Raw genomic sequence first — 12,728 nt, 5'->3', positions numbered from 1 at the left:
GGTGTGTAGCGGTATGTCTCGGTGCAGTGTGTAGTGGTATGTCTCGGTGTGTAGCGGTATGTCTCGGTGCAGTGTGTAGCGGTATGTCTCGGTGTGTAGCGGTATGTCTCGGTGTGTAGCGGTATGTCTCGGTGCAGTGTGTAGCGGTATGTCTCGGTGCAGTGTGTAGCGGTATGTCTCGGTGTGTAGCGGTATGTCTCGGTGCAGTGTGTAGCGGTATGTCTCGGTGCAGTGTGTAGCGGTATGTCTCGGTGTGTAGCGTTACATCTCGGTGTGTAGCAGTACGTCTCGGTGCAGCGTGTAGCGGTATGTCTTGGTGTGTAACGGACGTCGGTGCAGTGGTGTAGCGGTATGTCTCGGTGCAGTGTGTAGCGGTATGTCTCGGTGTGTAGCGGGACGTCTCGGTGCAGTGTGTAGCGGTATGTCTCGGTGTGTAGCGGTATGTCTCGGTGTGGTAGCGGTATGTCTCGGCGCCGTGTGTAGCGGTATGTCTCGGTGCAGTGTGTAGCGGTATGTCTCGGTGCAGTGTGTAGCGGTATGTCTCAGTGTGTAGCGGTATGTCTCGGTGCAGTGTGTAGCGGTATGTCTCGGTGCAGTGTGTAGCGGTATGTCTCGGTGCAGTGTGTAGCGGTATGTCTCGGTGTGTAGCGGTATGTCTCGGTGCAGTGTGTAGCGGTATGTCTCGGTGCAGTGTGTAGCGGTATGTCTCGGTGCAGTGTGTAGCGGTATGTCTCAGTGTGTAGCGGTATGTCTCGGTGCAGTGTGTAGCGGTATGTCTCGGTGCAGTGTGTAGCGGTATGTCTCGGTGTGTAGCGGGACATCTCGGTGCAGTGTGTAGCGGTATGTCTCGGTGTGTAGCGGTATGTCTCGGTGTGTAGCGGTATGTCTCGGTGCAGTGTGTAGCGGTATGTCTCGGTGCAGTGTGTAGCAGTATGTCTCGGTGCAGTGTGTAGCGGTATGTCTCGGTGTGTAGCGGTATGTATCGGTGTGTAGCGGTATGTCTCGGTGCAGTGTGTAGCGGTATGTCTCGGTGCAGTGTGTAGCGGTATGTCTCAGTGTGTAGCGGTATGTCTCGGTGCAGTGTGTAGCGGTATGTCTCGGTGCAGTGTGTAGCAGTATGTCTCGGTGTGTAGCGGGACATCTCGGTGCAGTGTGTAGCGGTATGTCTCGGTGTGTAGCGGTATGTCTCGGTGTGTAGCGGTATGTCTCGGTGCAGTGTGTAGCGGTATGTCTCGGTGCAGTGTGTAGCAGTATGTCTCGGTGCAGTGTGTAGCGGTATGTCTCGGTGTGTAGCGGTATGTATCGGTGTGTAGCGGTATGTCTCGGTGCAGTGTGTAGCGGTATGTCTCGGTGTGTAGCGGTATGTCTCGGTGTGTAGCGGTATGTCTCGGTGTGTAGCGGTATGTCTCGGTGTGTAGCGGTATGTCTCGGTGCAGTGTGTAGCGGTATGTCTCGGTGTAGTGTGTAGCGGTATGTCTCGGTGCAGTGTGTAGCGGTATGTCTCGGTGCAGTGTGTAGCGGTATGTCTCGGTGCAGTGTGTAGCGGTATGTCTCGGTGTGTAGCGGTATGTCTCGGTGTGTAGCGGTATGTCTCGGTGCAGTGTGTAGCGGTATGTCTCGGTGCAGTGTGTAGCGGTATGTCTCGGTGTGTAGCGGTATGTCTCGGTGTGTAGCGGTATGTCTCGGTGCAGTGTGTAGCGGTATGTCTCGGTGCAGTGTGTTTATCAGACGTCTCACATCTCCTTTCCTGGATTTTGAAGACTCAACAAAGCTGAGAGAAGACGTGAGGCAGATGGCGGTGAGGTAGTGAGAGCCGAGGGATGGTCTCAGTGTGTCCGCCGGCTGTGCTCCGGGCCGTGAGGGGTTAATCCATATAATATCCAGAGAAGAGGAGTCGCCAGGAGGCCGGACCAGAGCGGAATAACAGGAGGTCAAAGCCCAGAGGCTCAGAGCAGGGGAAGAGTCTGCAGAGACAACAGGTACAACTACAGAGCATAGTCAGCTCTGCTACACACTGACACTACAGGAGCATAGTCAGCTCTGCTACACTACACACTGACACTACAGGAGCATAGTCAGCTCTGCTACACAACACACTGACACTACAGGAGCATAGTCAGCTCTGCTACACTGCACACTGACACTACAGGAGCATAGTCAGCTCTGCTACACTACACACTGACACTACAGGAGCATAGTCAGCTCTGCTACACTGCACACTGACACTACAGGAGCATAGTCAGCTCTGCTACACTACACACTGACACTACAGAGCATAGTCAGCTCTGCTACACTACACACTGACACTACAGGAGCATAGTCAGCTCTGCTACACTACACACTGACACTACAGGAGCATAGTCAGCTCTGCTACACTACACACTGACACTACAGGAGCATAGTCAGCTCTGCTACACTACACACTGACACTACAGGGGCATAGTCAGCTCTGCTACACTACACACTGACACTACAGGAGCATAGTCAGCTCTGCTACACTACACACTGACACTACAGGAGCATAGTCAGCTCTGCTACACTACACACTGACACTACAGGAGCATTAGTTTTGCATTATCTGGTCAGTGTATGGGGGGGGGTATTATCTGGGCACTGTATGGGGGTATTATCTGGGCACTGTATGGGGTATTATCTGGGCACTGTATGGGGGGTATTATCTGGGCACTGTATGGGGGGTATTATCTGGGCACTGTATGGGGGGTTATTATCTGGGCACTATATGGGGGGGTATTATCTGGGCACTGTATGGGGTATTATCTGGTCAGTGTATAGGGGGAATTTTATCTGGGCACTGTATGTTGGTATTATCTGGGCACTGTATAGGGGGTATTATCTGGGCACTGTATGGGGGGTATTATCTGGGCACTGCATGGGGGGTATTATCTGGGCACTGTATGTTGGAATTTTATCTGGGCACTGTATGGGGGTATTATCTGGGCACTGTATGGGGGGAATATTATCTGGGCACTGTATGGGGGGTATTATCTGGGCATTGTATGGGGGAATATTATCTGGGCACTGTATGGGGGGATATTATCTGGGCACTGTATGGGGGGATATTATCTGGGCATTGTATGGGGGAATATTATCTGGGCACTGTATGGAGTATTATCTGGGCACTGTATAGGGGAATATTATCTGGGCACTGTGTGGGGGAATATTATCTGGGCACTGTATGGGATATTATCTGGGCACTGTATGGGGTATTATCTGGGCACTGTATGGGGGGAATATTATCTGGGCACTGTATGGGATATTATCTGGGCACTGTATGGGGGTATTATCTGGGCACTGTATGGGGGGAATATTATCTGGGCACTGTATGGGGTATTATCTGGGCACTGTATGAGGGTATTATCTGGGCACTGTATGGGGGGAATATTATCTGGGCACTGTATGGGGTATTATCTGGGCACTTTATAGGGGAATATTATCTGGGCACTGTGTGGGGGAATATTATCTGGGCACTGTATGGGGTATTACCTGGGCACTGTATAGGGGAATATTATCTGGGCACTGTATGGGGGGTATTATCTGGGCACTGTGTGGGGGAATATTATCTGGGCACTGTATGGGGGGTATTATCTGGGCACTGTATGGGGGTATTATCTGGGCACTGTATGGGGTATTATCTGGGCACTGTATGGGGTATTATCTGGGCACTGTATAGGGGAATATTATCTGGGCAATGTGTGGGGGAATATTATCTGGGCACTTTATGGGGTATTATCTGGGCACTGTATGGGGTATTATCTGGGCACTGTATGGGGGTATTATCTGGGCACTGTATGGGGGGAATATTATCTGGGCACTGTATGGGGGGTATTATCTGGGCATTGTATGGGGGAATATTATCTGGGCACTGTATGGGGGGATATTATCTGGGCACTGTATGGGGTATTATCTGGGCACTGTATGGGGTATTATCTGGGCACTGTGTGGGGGAATATTATCTGGGCACTGTATGGGGGTATTATCTGGGCACTGTATGGGGGGTATTATCTGGCCACTGTGTGGGGAAATATTATCTGGGCACTGTATGGGGGGTATTATCTGGGCACTGTATGGGGTATTATCTGGGCACTGTATGGGGTATTATCTGGGCACTGTATAGGGGAATATTATCTGGGCACTGTGTGGGGGAATATTATCTGGGCACTTTATGGGGTATTATCTGGGCACTGTGTGGGGGAATATTATCTGGGCACTGTATGGGGGGTATTATCTGGGCACTGTATGGGGGGAATATTATCTGGGCACTGTATGGGGTATTATCTGGGCACTGTGTGGGGGAATAATATCTGGGCACTGTATGGGGGGAATATTATCTGGGCACTGTGTGGGGGAATATTATCTGGGCACTGTATGGGGTATTATCTGGGCACTGTATAGGGGAATATTATCTGGGCACTGTATGGGGTATTATCTGGGCACTGTATGGGGTATTATCTGGGCACTGTATGGGGTATTATCTGGGCACTGTATAGGGGAATATTATCTGGGCACTGTATGGGGTATTATCTGGGCACTGTATGGGGTATTATCTGGGCACTGTATAGGGGAATATTATCTGGGCACTGTATGGGGTATTATCTGGGCACTGTATGGGGTATTATCTGGGCACTGTATGGGGTATTATCTGGGCACTGTGTGGGGTATTATCTGGGCACTGTATGGGGTATTATCTGGGCACTGTATAGTGGAATATTATCTGGGCACTGTATGGGGTATTATCTGGGCACTGTATGGGGTATTATCTGGGCACTGTATAGGGGAATATTATCTGGGCACTGTGTGGGGGAATATTATCTGGGCACTTTATGGGGTATTATCTGGGCACTGTATGGGGGTATCATTATTTGCACATAGTGGCAGATAGAAATCTTGTGTCTGGAATGTTGGATCTCAGAGCGGATGGGGGGGGGGGGCTTCCTTCCTCAGGGCTGAACTCTTAAAGGGGACAGTGGGGAAGCTACCACAGAGGCAGGGCAGGCAGCTGCTACAGGGCCTCCTGTGTCCTTCTGCTTAACCCCTTATGTACTGCAGTGTGGAGGTGACCCAGTGATTACTTACATGCTGCAGCACAAAAGCAGAAGACACAGATCTCTGCTTCACTGCTCTGATGACCCCTGACCTCTGGTCTCTGGCCGTAGCAAGCAAGTAGGAGAATGTGTAGAGTTTCATGCAGAGGTCAGGGGTTATCAGTGCAGCAGCAGTAAAGCAGACAGCTCCTTGTCTTCTGACCTTTGGGGCACTTACACACTGCAGTACACTAGGGGTGGCTCCTAATGGGCTTATAGTTATATACAGTGGAGTGACAGAACAAGCAGCCATTGGCTCCCAGCCCTGCCAGTCACTCTGCTGCCAGGATTCTGCCACCAAGAGATTTTATTTGTTGGCCACATCACAGAGTATATATATATACATTGCTTTGTGTTGTGAATCCTAGCTACACCCCTGAAAGAGGAACTCCGCTGGAGGAGGGGGGGGGGGGGGTGAATATAAGTATAAAAATATCTGTGTGTCTGTATACACCCACATTATCCACTGCTACATACATGTCCTATATATACAACACTGCATGTAACCAAAGCGTGACTCACACTAACAGCTCTGCAGGATGAGACAGGATGTGCCAGCAGAATAGTGAGTGCAGCTCTGGAGGATGAGACATGATGTAACAGCAGAATAGTGAGTGCAGCTCTGGAGGATGAGACATGGTGTAACAGCAGAATAGTGAGTGCAGCTCTGGAGGATGAGACATGATGTAACAGCAGAATAGTGAGTGCAGCTCTGGAGGATGAGACATGATGTAACAGCAGAATAGTGAGTGCAGCTCTCGAAGATGAGACATGATGTAACAGCAGAATAGTGAGTGCAGCTCTGGAGGATGAGACATGATGTAACAGCAGAATAGTGAGTGCAGCTCTGGAAGATGAGACATGATGTAACAGCAGAATAGTGAGTGCAGCTCTGGAGGATGAGACATGATGTAACAGCAGAATAGTGAGTGCAGCTCTGGAAGATGAGACATGATGTAACAGCAGAATAGTGAGTGCAGCTCTGGAGGATGAGACAGGATGTAATAGCAGAATAGTGAGTGCAGCTCTGGAGGATGAGACAAGATGTAACAGCAGAATAGTGAGTGCAGCTTTGGAGGATGAGACATGATGTAACAGCAGAATAGTGAGTGCAGCTCTGGAGGATGAGACATGATGTAACAGCAGAATAGTGAGTGCAGCTCTGGAGGATGAGACATGATGTAACAGCAGAATAGTGAGTGCAGCTCTGGAAGATGAGACATGATGTAACAGCAGAATAGTGAGTGCAGCTCTGGAAGATGAGACATGATGTAACAGCAGAATAGTGAGTGCAGCTCTGGAGGATGAGACATGATGTAACAGCAGAATAGTGAGTGCAGCTCTGGAAGATGAGACATGATGTAACAGCAGAATAGTGAGTGCAGCTCTGGAGGATGAGACAGGATGTAATAGCAGAATAGTGAGTGCAGCTCTGGAGGATGAGACAAGATGTAACAGCAGAATAGTGAGTGCAGCTCTGGAGGATGAGGCAGGATGTAACAGCAGAATAGTGAGTGCAGCTCTGGAGGATGAGATATGATGTAACAGCAGAAAAGTGAGCGCAGCTCTGGAGGTTCTAATCTGACCTGTTTCTCTTTGTAGGAATCGGTGATGTCTCTGTTGCTCCCGATACTTTTGGCCGTGTTGGCCTCGGTCATTGGGGGTCTCTACATGCTGGGAATGTTCCGGAAGAGAAGACCTAACGAGCCGCCCCTAGACAAGGGAAGCATCCCGTGGTTGGGCTATGCCCTCGACTTCAGGAGAAACACCTCTGGCTTCCTGAAGAAGATGCAAGAGAAACATGGTGAGATCTTCACGGTGCAGATTGGCGGCTACTACTTCACCTTTGTCACTGACCCGCTGTCCTTTGGTCCCATTGTGAAGGAAGCGCGGGCCAAGCTGGACTTTGAGCAGTTCGCCATGGAGCTGGTGGCCAGAGTCTTTGGATACCACTCCGGGCCCAATGACCACAAGTTACTGGAGAAGGCCAGCACCAAGCACCTGATGGGGGACGGGCTGGTCCTGATGACCCAGGCCATGATGGAGAACCTCCAAAACCTGATGCTTCACAAGGTCGGCTCCGGAGACGGGGGCAGGAAGTGGCAGCAGGACGGACTCTTCAACTACAGCTACAACATTGTCTTCAGGGCCGGCTACCTCGCCTTGTTCGGGAACGAGCCGGCCAAGAGTCCAGGAGGCCCAGAGAAAGCCAAGGAGATTGATCGGGAACATTCCGAGGAACTCTTTACCGAGTTCCGAAAATATGACAAGCTCTTCCCTGGCCTGGCCTATGCCGTCCTCCCACCCAAGGGCAAGATGGAGGCCGAGAGGCTGAAGAGGCTGTTCTGGAACATGTTGTCCATCAAGAGAACCCTCCAGAAAGAGAACATCAGCGGCTGGATCATGGAGCAGTTCCAGTACCGGGCGGAGAGCGGCATGGCGGAGCACATGCAGGACCGCTTCATGTTCCTGCTCCTGTGGGCCTCCCAGGGGAACACCGGGCCGGCCTGCTTCTGGCTCCTCCTCTACCTGATGAAACATCCAGAAGCCATGACGGCCGTCTGCCAGGAGGTCCAGAAGGTTCTGAAGGAAAGTGACCAGGAGGTGAAGCCAGGAGGGGCCCTGGTCAACCTCACCCGGGACATGCTGCTGAAGACCCCCGTCCTGGACAGTGCCGTGGAAGAGACCCTAAGACTGACCGCCGCCCCGGTGCTGATCCGAGCCGTCAAGGAGGACATGAACCTCAGAATGTCGAGTGGGAAGGAGTACGCCATCCGTAAGGGAGACCGTGTGGCCCTCTTCCCGTACACGGCCGTTCAGATGGATCCAGAAGTTCATCCAGAACCCGAGACGTTCAAATACGACCGATTCCTGAACCAAGACGGCACCAAGAAGACGGAGTTCTACAAGAAGGGGAAGCGGCTGAAGTTCTTCACCATGCCCTGGGGCGCCGGCACCACCATATGTCCCGGACGGTTTTTCGCCGTCAATGAACTCAAGCAGTTCGTCTTCCTCATGTTGAGCTACTTTGAGTTTGAGCTGGTGAATCCGGAAGAAGAGATTCCTGGGATCGACCCCAACCGCTGGGGATTCGGCACCATGCAGCCCACCCACGACGTCCAATTCAGATACCGGTTACGTTACTAGAAGCCGAGCAGCCAACGGCCGAACATTCCCCAGCTGATGATCCCAGGGCCCCCCGGCTGAGCTGATGATCCCGGGGCCCCTCGGCTGAGCTGATGATCCCGGGGCCCCTCGGCTGAGCTGATGATCCCAGGGGCCCCCCCGGCTGAGCTGATGATCCCAGGGGCCCCCCCGGCTGAGCTGATGATCCCAGGGCCCCCCCGGCTGAGCTGATGATCTCAGGGGCCCCCCCGGCTGAGCTAATGATCCCAGGGGCCCTCCGGCTGAGCTGATGATCCCAGGGCCCCCCCGGCTGAGCTGATGATCCCAGGGGCCCCCCCGGCTGAGCTGATGATCCCAGGGGCCCCCCCGGCTGAGCTAATGATCCCAGGGGCCCTCCGGCTAAGCTGACGATCCCAGGGGCCCTCCAGCTGAGCTGACGATCCCAGGGGCCCCCCAGCTGAGCTGATGATCCCGGAGCCCCCCGGCATGCGGCTGAGCTGATGATCCCAGGGGCCCCCCGGCTGAGCTGATGATTCCAGGGGCCCCCCGGCTGAGCTGATGATTCCAGGGGCCCCCCGGCTGAGCTGATGATCCCAGGGGCCCCCCCCGGCTGAGCTAATGATCCCAGGGGCCCTCCGGCTGAGCTGACGATCCCAGGGGCCCTCCGGCTGAGCTGACGATCCCAGGGCCCCCCCGGCTGAGCTGACGATCCCAGGGCCCCCCGGCTGAGCTGACGATCCCAGGGCCCCCCGGCTGAGCTGACGATCCCAGGGGCCCCCCAGCTGAGCTGATGATCCCGGAGCCTCCCGGCATGCGGCTGAGCTGATGATCCCAGGGGCCCCCCGGCTGAGTTGATGATTCCAGGGGCCCCCCGGATGAGCTGATGATCCCAGGGGCCCCCCGGCTGAGCTGATGATTCCAGGGGCCCCCCGGCTGAGCTGATGATCCCAGGGGCCCCCCAGCTGAGCTGATGATTCCAGGGGCCCCCCCGGCTGAGCTGACGATCCCAGGGGCCCTTCGGCTGAGCTGACAATCCCGGAGCCCCCCGGCATGCGGCTGAGCTGATGATCCCAGGGGCCCCCCGGCTGAGCTGATGATTCCAGGGGCCCCCCGGCTGAGCTGATGATCCCGGAGCCCCCCCGGCGTGCTGCTGCACTGATGAATCCGGAGCCCCCCGGCGTGACTTGAAATGTTTCCTAATATTTATGGATGTATCCTCCCCGGTCACCAGTGCCGGACAGTGGACGGGAAAACCATCCAGGGATTAGATTGTACTTAAAGGGGAACCCGGCCATAATGGAGCCTGAGGTGACTGCTGGATGTGTGAGGTCTGGGGGCTCCGGCCACCAGGGGTCCCTAGAATGTGGGGGGCTGGGGGCTCCAGGTGATGGGTCTCCTGCCTCTATGGGTGGGTAAGGAGTGTGCTGGGTGGAGTTCCCCTTTAAGCGTCCCCACTGTGGTGATTATAATGTTATTATTTGCGCAATAAACAGAATTTGGAGGAAGTCTGACTACTTTAGTGTTTTGGTTTGAAGAATTTGTATGGTGTCACCGATCTCTGGTACCTCTGTAGTCACTGACTACAGGGTCACATTGTCACCAGAGGGGCGGGGTCAGCAGTGTCATCTCTATCAGAGGGCGGGGTCAGCAGTGTCATATCACTATCATTAGAGGGCGGGGTCAGCAGGGTCATCTCATTATCATTAGAGGGCGGGGTCAGCAGTGTCATCTCATTATCATTAGAGGGCGGGGTCAGCAGTGTCATCTCATTATCATTAGAGGGCGGGGTCAGCAGTGTCATCTCATTATCATTAGAGGGCGGGGTCAGCAGTGTCATCTCTATCAGAGGGCGGGGTCAGCAGTGTCATATCACTATCATTAGAGGGCGGGGTCAGCAGTGTCATCTCATTATCATTAGAGGGCGGGGTCAGCAGTGTCATCTCATTATCATTAGAGGGCGGGGTCAGCAGTGTCATCTCATTATCATTAGAGGGCGGGGTCAGCAGTGTCATCTCATTATCATTAGAGGGCGGGGTCAGCAGTGTCATCTCTATCAGAGGGCGGGGTCAGCAGTGTCATCTCCATTAGAGGGCGGGGTCAGCAGTGTCATCTCCATTAGAGGGCGGGGGTCAGCAGTGTCATCTCTATCAGAGGGCGGGGTCAGCAGTGTCCTCTCATTATCATTAGAGGGCGGGGTCAGCAGTGTCATCTCTATCAGAGGGCGGGGGTCAGCAGTGTCATCTCCATTAGAGGGCGGGGTCAGCAGTGTCATCTCTATCAGAGGGCGGGGGTCAGCAGTGTCCTCTCATTATCATTAGAGGGCGGGGTCAGCAGTGTCATCTCTATCAGAGGGCGGGGTCAGCAGTGTCATCTCATTATCATCAGAGGGCGGGGTCAGCAGTGTCATCTCATTATCATTAGAGGGCGGGGTCAGCAGTGTCATCTCATTATCATTAGAGGGCGGGGTCAGCAGTGTCATCTCATTATCATTAGAGGGCGGGGTCAGCAGTGTCATCTCATTATCATTAGAGGGCGGGGTCAGCAGTGTCATCTCATTATCATTAGAGGGCGGGGTCAGCAGTGTCATCTCATTATCATTAGAGGGCGGGGTCAGCAGTGTCATCTCTATCAGAGGGCGGGGGTCAGCAGTGTCATCTCCATTAGAGGGCGGGGTCAGCAGTGTCATCTCCATTAGAGGGCGGGGTCAGCAGTGTCATCTCTATCAGAGGGCGGGGTCAGCAGTGTCATCTCATTATCATTAGAGGGCGGGGTCAGCAGTGTCATCTCTATCAGAGGGCGGGGTCAGCAGTGTCATCTCCATTAGAGGGCGGGGTCAGCAGTGTCATCTCTATTAGAGGGCGGGGTCAGCAGTGTCCTCTCATTATCATTAGAGGGCGGGGTCAGCAGTGTCATCTCATTATCATTAGAGGGCGGGTCAGCAGTGTCATTATCATTAGAGGGCGGGGTCAGCAGTGTCATCTCATTATCATTAGAGGGCGGGGTCAGCAGTGTCATCTCATTATCATTAGAGGGCGGGGTCAGCAGTGTCATCTCTATCAGAGGGCGGGGTCAGCAGTGTCATCTCCATTAGAGGGCGGGGTCAGCAGTGTCATCTCATTATCATTAGAGGGCGGGGTCAGCAGTGTCATCTCATTATCATTAGAGGGCGGGGTCAGCAGTGTCATCTCATTATCATTAGAGGGCGGGGTCAGCAGTGTCATCTCATTATCATTAGAGGGCGGGGTCAGCAGTGTCATCTCTATCAGAGGGCGGGGTCAGCAGTGTCATCTCCATTAGAGGGCGGGGTCAGCAGTGTCATCTCCATTAGAGGGCGGGGTCAGCAGTGTCATCTCTATCAGAGGGGCGGGGTCAGCAGTGTCCTCTCATTATCATTAGAGGCGGGGTCAGCAGTGTCATCTCTATCAGAGGGCGGGGTCAGCAGTGTCATCTCCATTAGAGGGCGGGGTCAGCAGTGTCATCTCTATCAGAGGGCGGGGTCAGCAGTGTCCTCTCATTATCATTAGAGGGCGGGGTCAGCAGTGTCATCTCTATCAGAGGGCGGGGTCAGCAGTGTCATCTCATTATCATTAGAGGGCGGGGTCAGCAGTGTCATCTCCATTAGAGGGCGGGGTCAGCAGTGTCATCTCATTATCATTAGAGGGCGGGGTCAGCAGTGTCATCTCATTATCATTAGAGGGCGGGGTCAGCAGTGTCATCTCATTATCATTAGAGGGCGGGGTCAGCAGTGTCATCTCATTATCATTAGAGGGCGGGGTCAGCAGTGTCATCTCATTATCATTAGAGGGCGGGGTCAGCAGTGTCATCTCTATCAGAGGGCGGGGTCAGCAGTGTCATCTCCATTAGAGGGCGGGGTCAGCAGTGTCATCTCCATTAGAGGGCGGGGTCAGCAGTGTCATCTCTATCAGAGGGCGGGGTCAGCAGTGTCCTCTCATTATCATTAGAGGGCGGGGTCAGCAGTGTCATCTCTATCAGAGGGCGGGGTCAGCAGTGTCATCTCCATTAGAGGGCGGGGTCAGCAGTGTCATCTCTATTAGAGGGCGGGGTCAGCAGTGTCCTCTCATTATCATTAGAGGGCGGGGTCAGCAGTGTCATCTCATTATCATTAGAGGGCGGGTCAGCAGTGTCATTATCATTAGAGGGCGGGGTCAGCAGTGTCATCTCATTATCATTAGAGGGCGGGGTCAGCAGTGTCATCTCATTATCATTAGAGGGCGGGGTCAGCAGTGTCATCTCTATCAGAGGGCGGGGTCAGCAGTGTCATCTCCATTAGAGGGCGGGGTCAGCAGTGTCATCTCCATTAGAGGGCGGGGTCAGCAGTGTCATCTCTATCAGAGGGCGGGGTCAGCAGTGTCATCTCATTATCATTAGAGGGCGGGTCAGCAGTGTCATTATCATTAGAGGGCGGGGTCAGCAGTGTCATCTCATTATCATTAGAGGGCGGGGTCAGCAGTGTCATCTCATTATCATTAGAGGGCGCTG

General features: G+C 53.6%; 1 protein-coding gene across 1 annotated transcript; it reads left to right on the top strand.

Moving 5' to 3' along the window:
- Positions 1-1,794: 1,794 nt before the first annotated feature.
- Positions 1,795-9,733, top strand: LOC138784065 (5-beta-cholestane-3-alpha,7-alpha-diol 12-alpha-hydroxylase-like). The gene is made up of 2 exons (XM_069959552.1): positions 1,795-1,979; positions 6,705-9,733. The coding sequence occupies exon 2, from the start codon at positions 6,714-6,716 to the stop codon at positions 8,247-8,249; it is 1,536 nt and encodes a 511-aa protein (XP_069815653.1). The 5' UTR covers positions 1,795-1,979; positions 6,705-6,713; the 3' UTR covers positions 8,250-9,733.
- The last annotated feature ends 2,995 nt before the right edge of the window (positions 9,734-12,728 follow it).

Source organism: Dendropsophus ebraccatus, chromosome 2 (assembly GCF_027789765.1).
Source record: "Dendropsophus ebraccatus isolate aDenEbr1 chromosome 2, aDenEbr1.pat, whole genome shotgun sequence".
NCBI classification, from domain to species: Eukaryota; Metazoa; Chordata; class Amphibia; order Anura; family Hylidae; genus Dendropsophus; species Dendropsophus ebraccatus.
This window is presented reverse-complemented; position numbering and strand designations above follow the sequence as displayed.